This window comes from Heterodontus francisci, chromosome 12 (genome assembly GCF_036365525.1).
Source record: "Heterodontus francisci isolate sHetFra1 chromosome 12, sHetFra1.hap1, whole genome shotgun sequence".
Taxonomy (NCBI): Eukaryota; Metazoa; Chordata; class Chondrichthyes; order Heterodontiformes; family Heterodontidae; genus Heterodontus; species Heterodontus francisci.
This window is the reverse complement of record NC_090382.1, coordinates 82,728,880-82,742,228: the sequence shown is the minus strand read 5'-3', so window position 1 is coordinate 82,742,228 and position 13,349 is coordinate 82,728,880. Positions and strand designations below refer to the sequence as shown.

Here is a 13,349-nt window from a genome sequence, read left to right as displayed (position 1 = left end):
AAGGTAGTACAATTAGTTACATTTTTTCTGCACATTTAAATGCTTTACATGCAGGGAGATGGGTTTTCATCAAGGCTGAGGTCTTTGAGAAAATTCAGAGAGCTCTGAGGCATCGTATAAGCCCATCTGAGGCAGAATTTAATTCAGGAGATTTGGTATATTTTAAAAGGGGGAGGGGGGAATCATAGGGAATGGAAAGGCCCTGGTAAGGTAATAGGTCATGATAGTAAGACAGTAGTTATCAAGCATGAAAATCAAACTTAAGGTTCATTCCTCACTATTAATTGGGGTTAATTACAAAACCTCAGAATCTGAGTGGCTGACGGAGGGAAACGAGGCACCTTGTATCTCAAATGATCATGCATTTTGTGATAAACGTTCTGAGGAACAGAATGAGGTAGATCAAGGTTTGGATAGTAATGCGAGGGATCCTGACTCTCAAGAAAGAGCTATCGCATCCAGAGGACAATTCCTGAGCAGGTACTTGTGTAACATATATTCCAAAAGGATCTAATAAATGGAGGGATGCAACAAGTGTGGGACATGCAGAAAAATCTACTGGCAAGTTTTAAATATTAGTTGAATGTTCAAGATGATGGCCAAGAAGCAAGGTCCATGGGCTGGCAGAATGGGATGAAAGCACAGTGCAAATTCTCATAGTGGATCTGGAAGTGACTCTTGGGTGAGGAAACGATCCCATACTGGAGAAAGAGCCTCGAACAGTGCGCAATGGAGATCTTATAGCAGTAGTCCTGAAAGACATCACTGTGTTAATAAAGGCTGTAGTTTGAACTGATTCCACAATGAAATGAAGGCTGGAGAGCAATCTTGGAATAGAACGGAAAACAGAAGTCCTCATGACCGTGAAGTTTTAGTGTCTGCCAATAAAATTGAGGATAAACTAATGAGAAGCAAAACTTAAGGAATTAGAGAGTTGGTGTTTATTTTGAGGTACCAGATAGGGGATACATAGATGGATTTGTACGGATAAAGCCCTTCCCAATGGGACTAATAAGGCTAAAGCAAGGCTAGTTGCAAGGGGTTTTGAAGAGCGACTGGGTGATACCGATGTTAGAGTGGACTCTCCCACAGCTAGAAAACTAATCTTGAAATTCTTTTTAACTTTTTTTGACTACACATTCATGGCAGTACAGATCCATTGACATAAAAGCCACATTTCTGCAGAGCGTTACTTTTCAGAGAGAAGTGTTTCTGAAACCACCTAAAGAGGCAGCAGATGCAGAAGGAAAACTATGGAAACTGAACATATGCGTCTATGGCCTTAATGATGCTTTCAGGATGTGGTATTTCTCGATGAGATCTGTTTCATTGAAAATTGGTTGTGCTCGACGAAAAGCAGATCCTGCCATGTTTTATTGACATCATAAAGGGAAACTTTCAGACATCTTCATGATTTATTATGGGGCAGTACTGTGGATTTTGAGAAATCTGTTAAAAAGATTAGGGCAGAATTTAAGATTGGGAGTCAGGCTTGTGGGGCCTTTAAATATATTGGTTTAGATATTAAGCACTCTATGTCTAGAATAACATTAAATTAACAAGCCTATTTAGAGAGTGTTACTCCCATCCTGGTTAATGGTGCTTGGTCATTGCAGTAAGATGATATATCTAAAGCAGAGACTGAGCAATTGTGAAGCTTGATTGATCAATTAAATTGGTTGTGCTCTCAAACTAGACCTGATGCCAGTGTTGATGTGCTGAAGCAAAGTACGATGGTGAAACACACAAAAGTTGAGAATGTTTTAAGGACAAATAAAACATTTTTAAAAATTAAGTATAGAGAAATGTGTACTGAAGTTCCCATCTTTAGATGATCCAAAGAACATGAAGCTAATAATTTTTAGTGATGCTTCACATTCTAATCTTCCTGATGGGTATTCGAGTGCAGCTGGTTTCATAATTATTCTGATCGATGAAAATGGGAAATGTTGTCCATTAGCTTGGGAAGCTAAGAAAATAAAAAGGGTCATTAAAAGCACTTTAGCTGCGGAAACACAGGGTCTTGAGGAGGCAATGGATATGGGGTTCTATTTGTCAAATATTATAAGTGAAATTCTGAACAAGGGACATACTGAAGATAGGATACCCATTGAAAGTTCTGTGGATAATTATTCTTTGTCGGACAGTGTACACTCTGCAAAAAGTGAGTGTGAGCAAAGACTACGTATTGACCTTGCTAGTGTTACAACAGAGGTGGGAAGAGTGCACTGTTAATTCAGTCCCACTTCTCCACAGGTCACAGCATATCTATAAATTTTCCCACTTACCAAAACAGCCAATTAGATACTCTTTATTTGTCCCCAGAATAATGCACGCCAACCAGGTTTCTTTAATAAACATCAAAAATTGTCTGTTGATTCTCAAACCAAGTCTTAACCAAGAATGAAGTAAATACATATGCGAATTGAGATATTAAAGCTCCTTATTTTTTCCGTAGCTCTCAGGCACACGCACATATATCCAAAAGCCAGTTAACCGGAAAAAAAGGGATTTTTGTTTATAGCTGTTTCAAAGGACTAAAAGAAAACTTAACTTAGACTGCAATGATCTGGAAGGAGGTCCATTGGTTTGGCGAGGTGTCCCAAATTTGAATAGTTGGATGCCACTTAGTCTTTCCAGGCAAGGTTGTTGAACAGTCTGTGTTGGGTAGGCGTTCAAAGAAATTAAACTGTCGAAGGCTTCACATAGGTCTTCCATCAGGGGTGTAGCAATAGGTGTCTTCTCATATTCAATGCAAAAGTCCTTTTTAAAGATGCAAGGTTTTTGCAAATTCAGGGTTTCTTCAAAAATTCAGGAGGCAACAGTACCACTTCATACAAGCTTTTGCTTTTCAAGAGCAAGGATTCTTTACGGAGAGATAATAGTTATCTGGCTCTTTTTCTGGTCTCTAGGCAGGTCCACATCAAATTCCAATTGCCTCCTTTAGTCCCAACCTACTGACTTTTAAAGTTCAAAAATGAAACTCAAATTTTCCAGAAACAAGTTACATGCTAAGTAATACATTCTCTTTTGTCACACGAAGGGTAGCTCTTAGGTCAAACCCCTTGCTGGTTTCCTTGAAATTACCTGGTTTCCAGCATTTTTTTACTGGCCAAAACCATGGACCTCTTGTTGACTTTGATTTTGTTTTAAAAGCATCCATAATGCTCAGCTATCTCCAGATGTTTCAATGTCCACTGAAATCCTTTTCAGTTTTAAAAAAAAAGAATATCAAGTTTTAGTACAAAAAATGGAAATCCTGTTTACACTGGTTTGAAACAAATACTGAAGAGAAAGGAAATTTCCAAACTTAAATGGGTAGATGCAAGTCATCAGCTATCCGATAGATTCACAAAAAGAAATGCCCATACAAAGAAATTGTTAGGGGTGCTAGAGGAGGGGTGTCTCAAGGATTACCTTGGAATTAATTTTGATTTATTTTGAAATGCTCTTTGAGCATATTAATCTAATTTTTATTGTAAAAGAAGGGAATCTGTTAATTCTGTATCCCTTGTTTGCGATAAAGGAACATCTGTGATTCTGGGTGTCTTCATCTGCAAATAGATTGGGCAAATCAAATTAGTCACAATACCGTAGAGGAGGAATTCTTGGAGTGTATTCAGGATGGTTTTCTGGACCAATACGTTGAGGAACCAACTAGAGAACAGGCCATCCTAGACTGGGTATTGTGTAATGAGAGAGGAATAATTGACAATCAAGTGGTGCAAGACCCCTTGGGGACGAGCGTCCATAATATGATAGAATTCTTCATCAAGATGGAGAGTGATGTAGTTGATTCTGAGACGAGGGTCCGGAATCTTAGTAAAGGAAACTACGAAGGTATGAGGCGCGAGTTGGCCATGACGGATTGGGAAACATTACTTAAAGGGATAACGGTGGATAGGCAATGGCAAACATTTCAAGAGCGCATGGATGAACTGCAACAATTGTTTATCCCTGTCTGGCGCAAAAGTAAAACGGGAAAGGTAGCCAAACCATGGCTTACAAGGGAAATTAGAGATAGCATTAGATCCCAGGAAGAGGCATATAAATTTGCCAGGAAAAACAACAGACCTGAGGATTGGGAGCAGTTTAGAATTCAGCAAAGGAGGACCAAGGGATTGATTTAAGAAGGGGAAAATAGAGTACGAGAGCAAGCTTGCGGGGAACATAAAAATTGACTGTAAAAGTTTCTATAGGTATGTGAAGAGAAGAAGATTGGTGAAGACAGTCTTACAGTCAGAAACAGGGGAATTTATTATGGGGAATAAAGAAATGGCTGACCAACTAAATGCATACTTTGGTTCTGTCTTCACAAAGGAGGACACAGATATCATACCAGAAATGTTGTGGAACACAGGGCTTGGTGACAGAGAGGTACTGAAAGAAATCAGTGTTAGTAGAGGAATGGTGATGGGGAAATTGATGGGATTGAAGGCCGATAAATCCCCAGGGCCTGATGGTATGCATCCCTGAGTACTTAAGGAAGTGGCCCTAGAAATAGTGGATAAATTGGTGGTCATCTTCCAAGATTCTATAGACTCTGGAACAGTTCCTACAGATTGGAGGGTAGCTAATGTAATCCCACTATTTAAAAAGAGTGGTAGAGAGAAAGCAGGGAATTGTAGACCAGTCAGCCTGACGTCCGTAGTGGGGAAAATTCTAGAGCCCTTGTCAAAGATTTTATAGCAGAGCACTTGGAGAACAGTGGTAGAATCGGACAGAGTCAGCATGGATTTACGAAAGGGAAATCATGCTTGACAAATCGACGAGAAATTCTTCGAGGATGTAACTAGTAGAATTGATGAGGGGGAGCCAGTGGATGTGGTTTATTTGGACTTGCAGAAGGCTTTCGACAAAGTCCCACATAAGAGATTAGCATGTAAAATTAAAGCGCATGGGATTGGGGTAGTGTATTGCGATGGATAGAAAATTGGTTGGCAGACAGGAAACAAAGTGTAGGGATAAATGGGTCTTTTTCCGAATGGCAGGCAGTGACTAGCGGGGTATCGCAGGGATGGGTGCTAGGACCCCAGCTATTCACAATATACATTAATGATTTGGATGAGGGAACTAAATGTAATATTTCCAAATTTGCAGATGAGACAAAACCGGGTGGGAGAGTGAGTTGTGAGGAGGATGCAGAGAGGCTTTAGGGTGGTTTGGACAAGTTGAGTGAGTGGGCTAATGCATGGCAGATGCAGTATAATGTGAATAAAAGTGAGGTTATCCACTTTGGTAGCAAAAACAGGAAGGCAGATTATTATCTGAACAGCTATAAACTGAGAGAGGGGAATATGCAACGAGACCTGGGTGTTCTCGTACAGCAGTTGCTGAAGGTAAGAATGCAGGTGCAACAGGCGGTAAAAAAGGCAAATGGTATGTTGGCCTTCATAGCGAGAGGATTCGAGTACAGGAGCAGGGATGTATTGTTGCAATTGTACAGGGCCTTGGTGAGGCCACACCTGGAATATTGTGTGCAGTTTTGGTCTCCTTATCTGAGGAAGGATGTCCTTGCTATAGAGGGAGTGCAGCCAAGATTTACCGGACTGATTCCTGGGATGGCGGGACTGACGTATGAGGAGAGATTGAGTCGGTTAGGATTATATTTGCTGGAGTTCAGAAGAGTGAGGGGGCATCTCATAGAAACCTATACAATTCTAACAGGACTTGACAGGGTAGATGCAGGAAGGATGTTCCCGATAGTGGGAGAGTCCAGAACTAGGGGTCATAGTCTGAGTATATGGGGTAAAACTTTCAGGACTGAGATGAGAAGAAATTACTTCACCCAGAGAGTGGTGAGCCTGTGGAATTCGCTACCACAGAAAGAAGTTGAGGCCAAAACGTTGTATGTTTTCAAGAAGGAGTTAGATATAGTTCTTGGGTCTAAAGGGATCAAAGGGTATGGGGCGAAAGCGGGAACAGGCTGCTGAGTTGGATGATCAGCCATGATCATAATGAATGGCGGAGCAGGCTCGAAGGGCCGAATGGTCTACTCCTGCTCCTATTTTCTATGTTTCTATGTTTATTTATACACAGGGGGAGGGTGTTAACTGGGGTCTTGAGCACTTATAAGGAGACTCTTACTGAGACTGGTGGAGAGTTTGAGTGAGGAGCTACATGGGTTTGTAATGCTTTTACTCTGTACAATAAATGCGAAACTGAGTAAAGGTAGGCTCCAGCGTTATCCTTCCACAACAAACTTCCTGGAATTTAACACATAAAGTACTTTTTAAAAAAGTCAGAATGTTTATAATTTGATAGTGAAATCGTGCAACCATCTAAAGGGCTATAAGTATCTCAACCTGTGAATAATTTATGCTGAAAGTCCCTAAAAGCAATTTAACTATAATATTATGGAAAAAAAATAAATTACTTCAATAGTAAGGAATGCTACTTACATGTATAGTGCTTTTCACATGCAGAAAGATTTAGAAAATGGTAGAAACTGATCTGGGAGAGGGTTGGGAGATTGGAAAAGGTTACAGGGGGTGGGGTGCAGAACTTGAAGAGGGACCAGCAGTACATCGAGTGTGGGATTATGAGGAGGTTTTTGAGAACAAATCAGGAAACATAGCAGCAGGAGTAGGCTATTTGGCCCTTCAAGCCTTCTCCACCATTCGATAAGATCATGGCTGATCTGCTTATGGTCTCAACTCTACTTTCCTGCCTGTCCCCCATAATCCTCGACTCCCTTGTCTATCAAAAATCAATCTAACTCCGCCTTGAATAAGTTCGATGACCCAATCTCCACTGCTTTCTGGGGAAGAGAATTCCACAAACTAGGGACCCTTTGAGAGAAAAAAAATACTCCTCATCTCTGTCTTAAAAGAGGGACCTCATTTTTAAACTGTGTCCCCTCATTCGAGTCTCCTCCACAAGAGGAAACCCCCCTATCAAATCCCCTCAGGGTCTTATATGTTTCAATAAGATCACCCCTCATTCTTCTAAACTCCAATGGGCAAAGACCCAAACTGTTCAGCCTTTCTTCATAAGTCCTTCATTCATTAAGTCGAGGGAAACTTCTCTGAACTGCCTGTAATGCAGTTATATCCTTTTTCAAATAAGGAGACCAAACTGTATACAGTACTCCAGATGTGGTCTCACTAAGGTCCTGTGCAGCTGCAGTAAAACTTCCCTACTTTTATATTCTATTCATTCTGTTCTATGATTGGCCTCCATCAACCACAACCATCTTCCCTTGTGCTAGGTATGACTTCAATCAGTGGAGAGTTTTCTCTGTCAGGAGAAGATGGTGTGCCTGTTGGCATATAACTAGAATAGAGAATAGGTGAGATCATGGAGGGCGTTAAAAGTCTGATCTTCAATTCACTGGGGATGGAAAAGAGTTATAGTTTGCAATAAAAGGGATGCTGGAATTGCAGTATTCTGTGGTAGTAAGAAAACCATTGCATTCAAAGGTGAGCATACTGAAATCCTTGAGATTCCTCAGTGTGCATATTTTTATGATCAGTTATAAAAATAAAGTACCCTAAAATGTAGGCTGTTGGCACAATGCACTGTGTAGGAGAATGTGCCACAGAAATTGTCACTAGTCTATGCAAATGATTCTTAAAATCATAATTTTATGTTCTCAAAAGCCCGTTGGGGTGAAGCAGTGAGCAAAAGCTAAGAACTTGCCTCTCCTCTAATGACCAGTTCGAGAGAAAATTTAGCAAAGGTCTTGCTGCTCCATTCATGTCAGCCATCAATTGATAGTACTCTCACCTCTGAGTTGGATGTGAGCACAGCACTCTAAGCTGACATTCCACTGCAGTACTGAGGGAGTGCTTTGCCGTCAGAGGTGCTATCTTTCTATGAGATGTGAAACTGAGGCCCTGTCTGCCCTCGCTGGTGGGTGTAAAAGATCCCATGGTACTATTTTGAAGAACAGGGGAGTTATCCCTGTTGTCCTGGTGAATATTTATCCCTCAATTGACATCACAAAAACTGATAACCTGGTCAATATTACATTGCTGTTTGTCAATATCACAGCTTGCTGTGCGCAAATTGGCTGCTATGTTTCCTACATTACAACAGTGACTACGCTTCAAGAAGTACTTCATTGGCTGTAAAGTGCTTTGGGATGTCCTGAGGTTGTGAAAGGCACTCTATAAACGCAAGTCTGTAACAGCCATCATTTAGTGGGTGACATGAGAGAAGCAGATGTATCCATTTTTTCATATGCTACAAAATATTCAGTACAAGAAAATTTTAACTTTTCCATCAAGGATGTTAAAAACCATATTTTTGAACTCTTTTGCCTGTCTTTGTGAAGTATTTACTGATATTTTTCAAATTGTAGTTGTTAAGCAGTAAATGTGTACTTGGCACGCTGTTAAGATCCCAGCTACACTTCATTCCACAAATTATAACTTCTAAGGATTTTTACAGCGACCCTAATCGCGCAAAAGTGGAAGTTCTCGTCAAGTGATTTCAAAAGCTTTCTAGCGTTGGAGACTTCACCCTATGGAGGAGCAGGGAATCACTGGCGTTTAACTGCACATGTGTGAATGCCATAAGTTGTTGTCAGCTTCACAGTTGTAATGAAAGCAAGTGCTGACATTTTCACCATTGCAAATCTGGGCCGTTACATTATTGCTGCGAAAAACATATTGCTTTCGTGAACCCTTCTCTTTGCCTCTCACTCTTTCTCCATCTTTTTTAGAGTTTGTTTACTTTAATCTTTTGGGCTTTCACCTTCGTTTAAACCCTATTGGGAGTACTTTTCTGATTTAGTGTAAAGCTGTGACGACTTTTTTATGGCTGTTGTGCTTTCCTTCTGTCTGTTTCACGTGCTCTCTGTCTCTGTCTGTCTTTCTTTCTGGCTACCTGGTGTGTGTGTGTGTTTCTTTCTCACCCTCTCATAGGTCGATACCCGTCATCTGCTTGGTCCCGTTGCCTGCTCTTAGTTTTCTCTGCTTATTTCCTACTTTTTTCACATGCTATGCAGTAAATTACAAAGTTAAAAAGAAAAATGTAGGAATGGCTATACAAATCTAAATTTTCTGTGGTCAAGTTTGCTTATCAGAATTGGATATGTGGGGGTAGGTCGGAGTATTTGCCTGATTATACTTCGAAGGACTTAACACCTGTTTGTGCAGCTGTTGAAGTGTCATACTCGATCATTTGTGTGGGTTCAGTTTATCCATTCAGACATGTAAATGCTTAGTTTTGTCTTTTGAATGTTGTGGAAATGTATTTTATTCAGTCAGGTACCTCGATTTTCATCCACTTATTCAGAGTTAAATTGCTAAAGGCTTCATTGGCAGGCTTACTGGAGTTCTGTCATCAGATGGAAAAATAGTGTTCAACTTTTGCAGCAGGGTGACCGAACTATGTAGCACAACCTTTAGATGTTTATAGATCAGAATGAGGCTATTGGATCCATAGTCTTTGTCAATTCTTTGCTACAGAAATACCAAATTAGTTAATGGGCTATATGGATCAGAAAAAAAATTATAATTCGACACAATTCCAACTAATTTGGAATGTGGCATTTTTGAACAGAACCATTCTCAACTCAACATTGCAATTCAATGGAAGATTCCTGTGCTTGTAGGCACTTTTTTTTAAATGCACATGATTCATGATAGAAATCTAAATACTTCAATTTTGCATCACCCAGAAGCATCGAAGCTAAGTAATTACATAAATGATGAGTGGTGGAAACCTGTGTTCACTGGTCCCCACTGATAAATTATATGAAGATTTACATACGTATAAAAATTATCTGGTTGATTGTGCCCCATCCATGTTTCTGCTCTTCATTTGGTTTCACAGCTTCAGTTGCTCTTCTGCATCACCTACCATCCACTTTCTGCCTTCTCTTGCTAGCTCCACATTCATTTCTTTCTGTGTTTCTGCCTCAGTTGTATTTATTATGCTGCTTTGAATTTCCAGTCTTGGAGAATTGGATAAGTGTGCGTCTTCATTGGTCGAAAGAGTCTGATCCTTCCTTGATTTAGATTCTAAATACACTAGTAAGGGAATAAAAACAGAAAGTGCTGGAAATACTCAGCAGGTTCGACAGCATCTGTGGAGAGAGAAGCAGAGTTAACAATTCAGGTCTGAGACCTTTCATCAGAACTGGTGAAGAAAGGTCATAGACCTGAAACATTAACTCTGCTTCTCTCATCACAGATGCTGCCTGACCTGCTGAGTATTTAACGCATTTTCTGTTTTATTTCAGATTTCCAGCATCTGCAATATATTGCTTTTATTCCACTAGTAAAGGAGTTGCCTTTTCTAGTCCTCCAGAACCATAAAAATGAAAAAGCTGAAACCAATAGCAGAACAAATACAAGCAAGCCAGCAAAAGACTTACTAGGAGTTTGCAACCTGGATCTGACCATGGCTATAGTTTGAACAACTCAGATATGGGCCATCCCCTATTGCTAGGCTAATTTTCTTATAATCTTTGAGGTCTCAATGAAACACATTTTTTCAATGTTGAATATGTTGGTGGTAACTCTTTGATTTTTAAAAAGTCAATTTTTGCTAGCTCCACAAACCATAAAATTGTCGAATGCAAAGTTAGCTTTTTATTTTAACTTAATTGGTGGAATCTTGTGCCCAAATATCCTTATCAGTATCACTTACACACATGCAATAGAAGTGCACACACAGTCACTGAAGTATTAGCTACTTAGCTTTTTCCAAAATTGAGCACCCTCATTGCAAAGCTCCAGATCATTTAATAGAATATTATAAAGTTCAGCAAGCATGTTTAACAGTCTTTAATTTATGTTTTTGGTTCATTTACCAAATTAATGGATTTTTTTCTCCCCTTCCTCCTCATAATTTTTACAGCTTCCTGCAGATCTTTCCAAGATGCACCTCACAGACAATCCACATCCACAGGTGACACATGTCCCTTCCAGCCAGTCCGGGTGCAGTATTGCCAGTGACTCTGGGAGCAGCAGCCTGTCGGATATCTATCAGGTAAAGTTACAATGAGGAAAACATTATAATTATGAATCCTTTAGTAATTATTCACACCAACGCACCACAAAGTAACAAATTATATTTATAAAACACCTTTAACATAAAGTCCCAAGACACTTCAGATAGGTATGCGGAAAATGGATGTCAAGCCAGCAAAAAGGAAATTAAGAGGGCTGACTGAAAGCTTGATCAAATAGATAAGTTTTTAAAGGAAAGGAGAGAGGGAGGTGTGGAGAGGCAGAACAGTTTAGGAACAGAAAACAGGACTGATGTGCTTGAAGAGCCTGGTTACATTGTCTGTGAAAATATGGGGGAGGATACACAAAAAAACCAAAGTCAGAAATATAGAATGTAGAGATGAATATAGGTCTGGGAAAAGCTTACAGCGATAGGGTTGCTTTGGGCAAGAGGGATTTTAGACGAGGGTTAGGATTTAAACCTGAGGCTTGGAGGATGGGTCGCCAATGTAGGACAATGAGGACTGGGGTGATAGACGAGCGGGACAGGACATGTGCAGCAGAGTTTTCATTAAATTAGCATTTAAGGAGGGATGATGATGGAAGGCCAGCAAGAAGTAGTTGAGTCCGGAGATGATGATGGCATATATAAAGGTTACAGAAGGGTGAGTTAGTCTTTTCAGAATGGTTCTAGTGGTGAGGCATTTCAGTTATGAAGATAGATTGGAGAAGTTAGGACTGTTCTTCTTGGAGAAGAGAAGGTCGAGAGGTGATTTGATAGAGTTATTTAAATTCATGAGGGGTCTAGACAGAGTAGATAGAGCAAGAAACTCTTCCCACTTATGAAAGGATCGAGAACGAGGGGGGCACAGATTTATAGTATTTGGTAAGAGAAACCATAGTGACATGAGGAAAAACTTTTTCACGCAGCGAGTGGTTAAGGTCTGGAATGCACTGTCTGAGAAAGTGGTGGAGGCAGGTTCAATTGAAGCATTCAATGGGAATTAGACAGGTATATGAAAAAGAAGAATGTGCAGGGTTACAGGGAGAAGGCAGGGGAATGGAACTGAGGGAATTACTCTTTCGGAGAGCCAGTGCAGACATGGGCCGAATGGCCTCTTTTTGCACTGTAACAATTCTGTGATGGAAAGGATATGAGGAACAGAGCTCAACTCAGGGTTCAACTGGGTTCCCAGCAGTCCAGCTGAACCTGTGAGAGTGGCCAGAGAGGGATGAAATCAGTGGCAAGAGAGCAAAGTTTACAGCAGGCACTGAGTGCAATGGTTTTGGTCTTCCCAGTGTTGAGCTAAAGGAAATTAAGACTCGTGTAAAACAAAACAAAAAGCATTGTTATGTCACTTAACAGATTTTGCAAATGTCAATATACACAATTGGCCGTGTGTGTACTTCATTGTATCCGTCAGTTACCTTAGGCAGAAAGCTCCAAAAAAAGGAGCTAATGAGTTTAACTGAGAAATCTTGTATAATGTAGTTAATAAGTCAAAACTGTACTAAGACAATCTATTGTTAAGCTTTAATAGGTCTTTAATTTCAAGCTTTCTTTGTGAAATTTGTGCTTATCAGGGTAAGAGCAATGAGAGCTGATTATTGGAACACTTTGAATTTCAGGCTCCTGATATCATTCTACCAGTCAGGTACAGAACAGTTGGGTCCAATGTAAACCTTTTTCTATTCAGCCCTAACCAGAGAAGAGCTGTCTTTCTGTATGAGTGTAACATTTTTTCAATTTCCCCATGTTAGCCATCATATAATCTCATTCATTGAAATAGCCAGCTTATGCCAATTCATGGAAATTTATTTGCTATCAGATTGCATAAATCATTTCATTTAGAACCCTTACAGCCAGCAGGCAGGGGAAGATTTTAATTCTTTCTTTCAGTATGTGAATGATTGGGGTACAAATGTATGCCCTACCATTCGACATTTGCAGTGCCATTGTGCAACTTCTATTGTGCTGTGTTTCGTTCTCTTTCAAGATTACAGTTTTAAGATCCTGTAATACAGAGTGATATGATCTTCTATTTTAGAGTGTCAAGTGCATGTTTTAAGTTTAAATGAGCAAAACTGGCCATGCTCTTAGAATGAACTAATGTTTCTGAAACCTGTTGATCACAGATTTAAAGGGTGAGGAGGGTTTTATTTCTAGCAGGATGTACAGAAACAATTTTTGATGAGATGTTAGCTTAAAATAAAAAATGAGACAGTTATTTTGGGCAGAGGAAGCCTTTTACCTACTTTGAAGAAAGTTGATTTTTGACATTGCATCATGATTATTGACATTCTTCTGACCAATGCTTAAATCTGTTTTATTTAAAATGCCTAGTTGATATTTGTTGAAATAATGCATTGCTAACTTAAAGAATCTAAAATGCCGCTGCAACCTTTAGAATTATGCCCTGACATTAGCTATAATACCACATTTGG

The 13,349-nt window shown here is 39.8% G+C and overlaps 1 protein-coding gene across 12 annotated transcripts in view; it reads left to right on the top strand.

The window, feature by feature from the left end:
- LOC137375959 (rap guanine nucleotide exchange factor 6-like) overlaps nt 1-13,349 on the top strand; it is a 521,939-nt gene that overhangs the window by 368,419 nt on the left and 140,171 nt on the right. For all 12 annotated transcript variants that reach the window (XM_068043752.1, XM_068043754.1, XM_068043748.1 and 9 more), the window contains one exon: nt 10,813-10,944. In XM_068043752.1, coding sequence (XP_067899853.1) covers nt 10,813-10,944 — 132 coding nt within the window. The remainder of the gene's footprint in view (nt 1-10,812; nt 10,945-13,349) is intronic.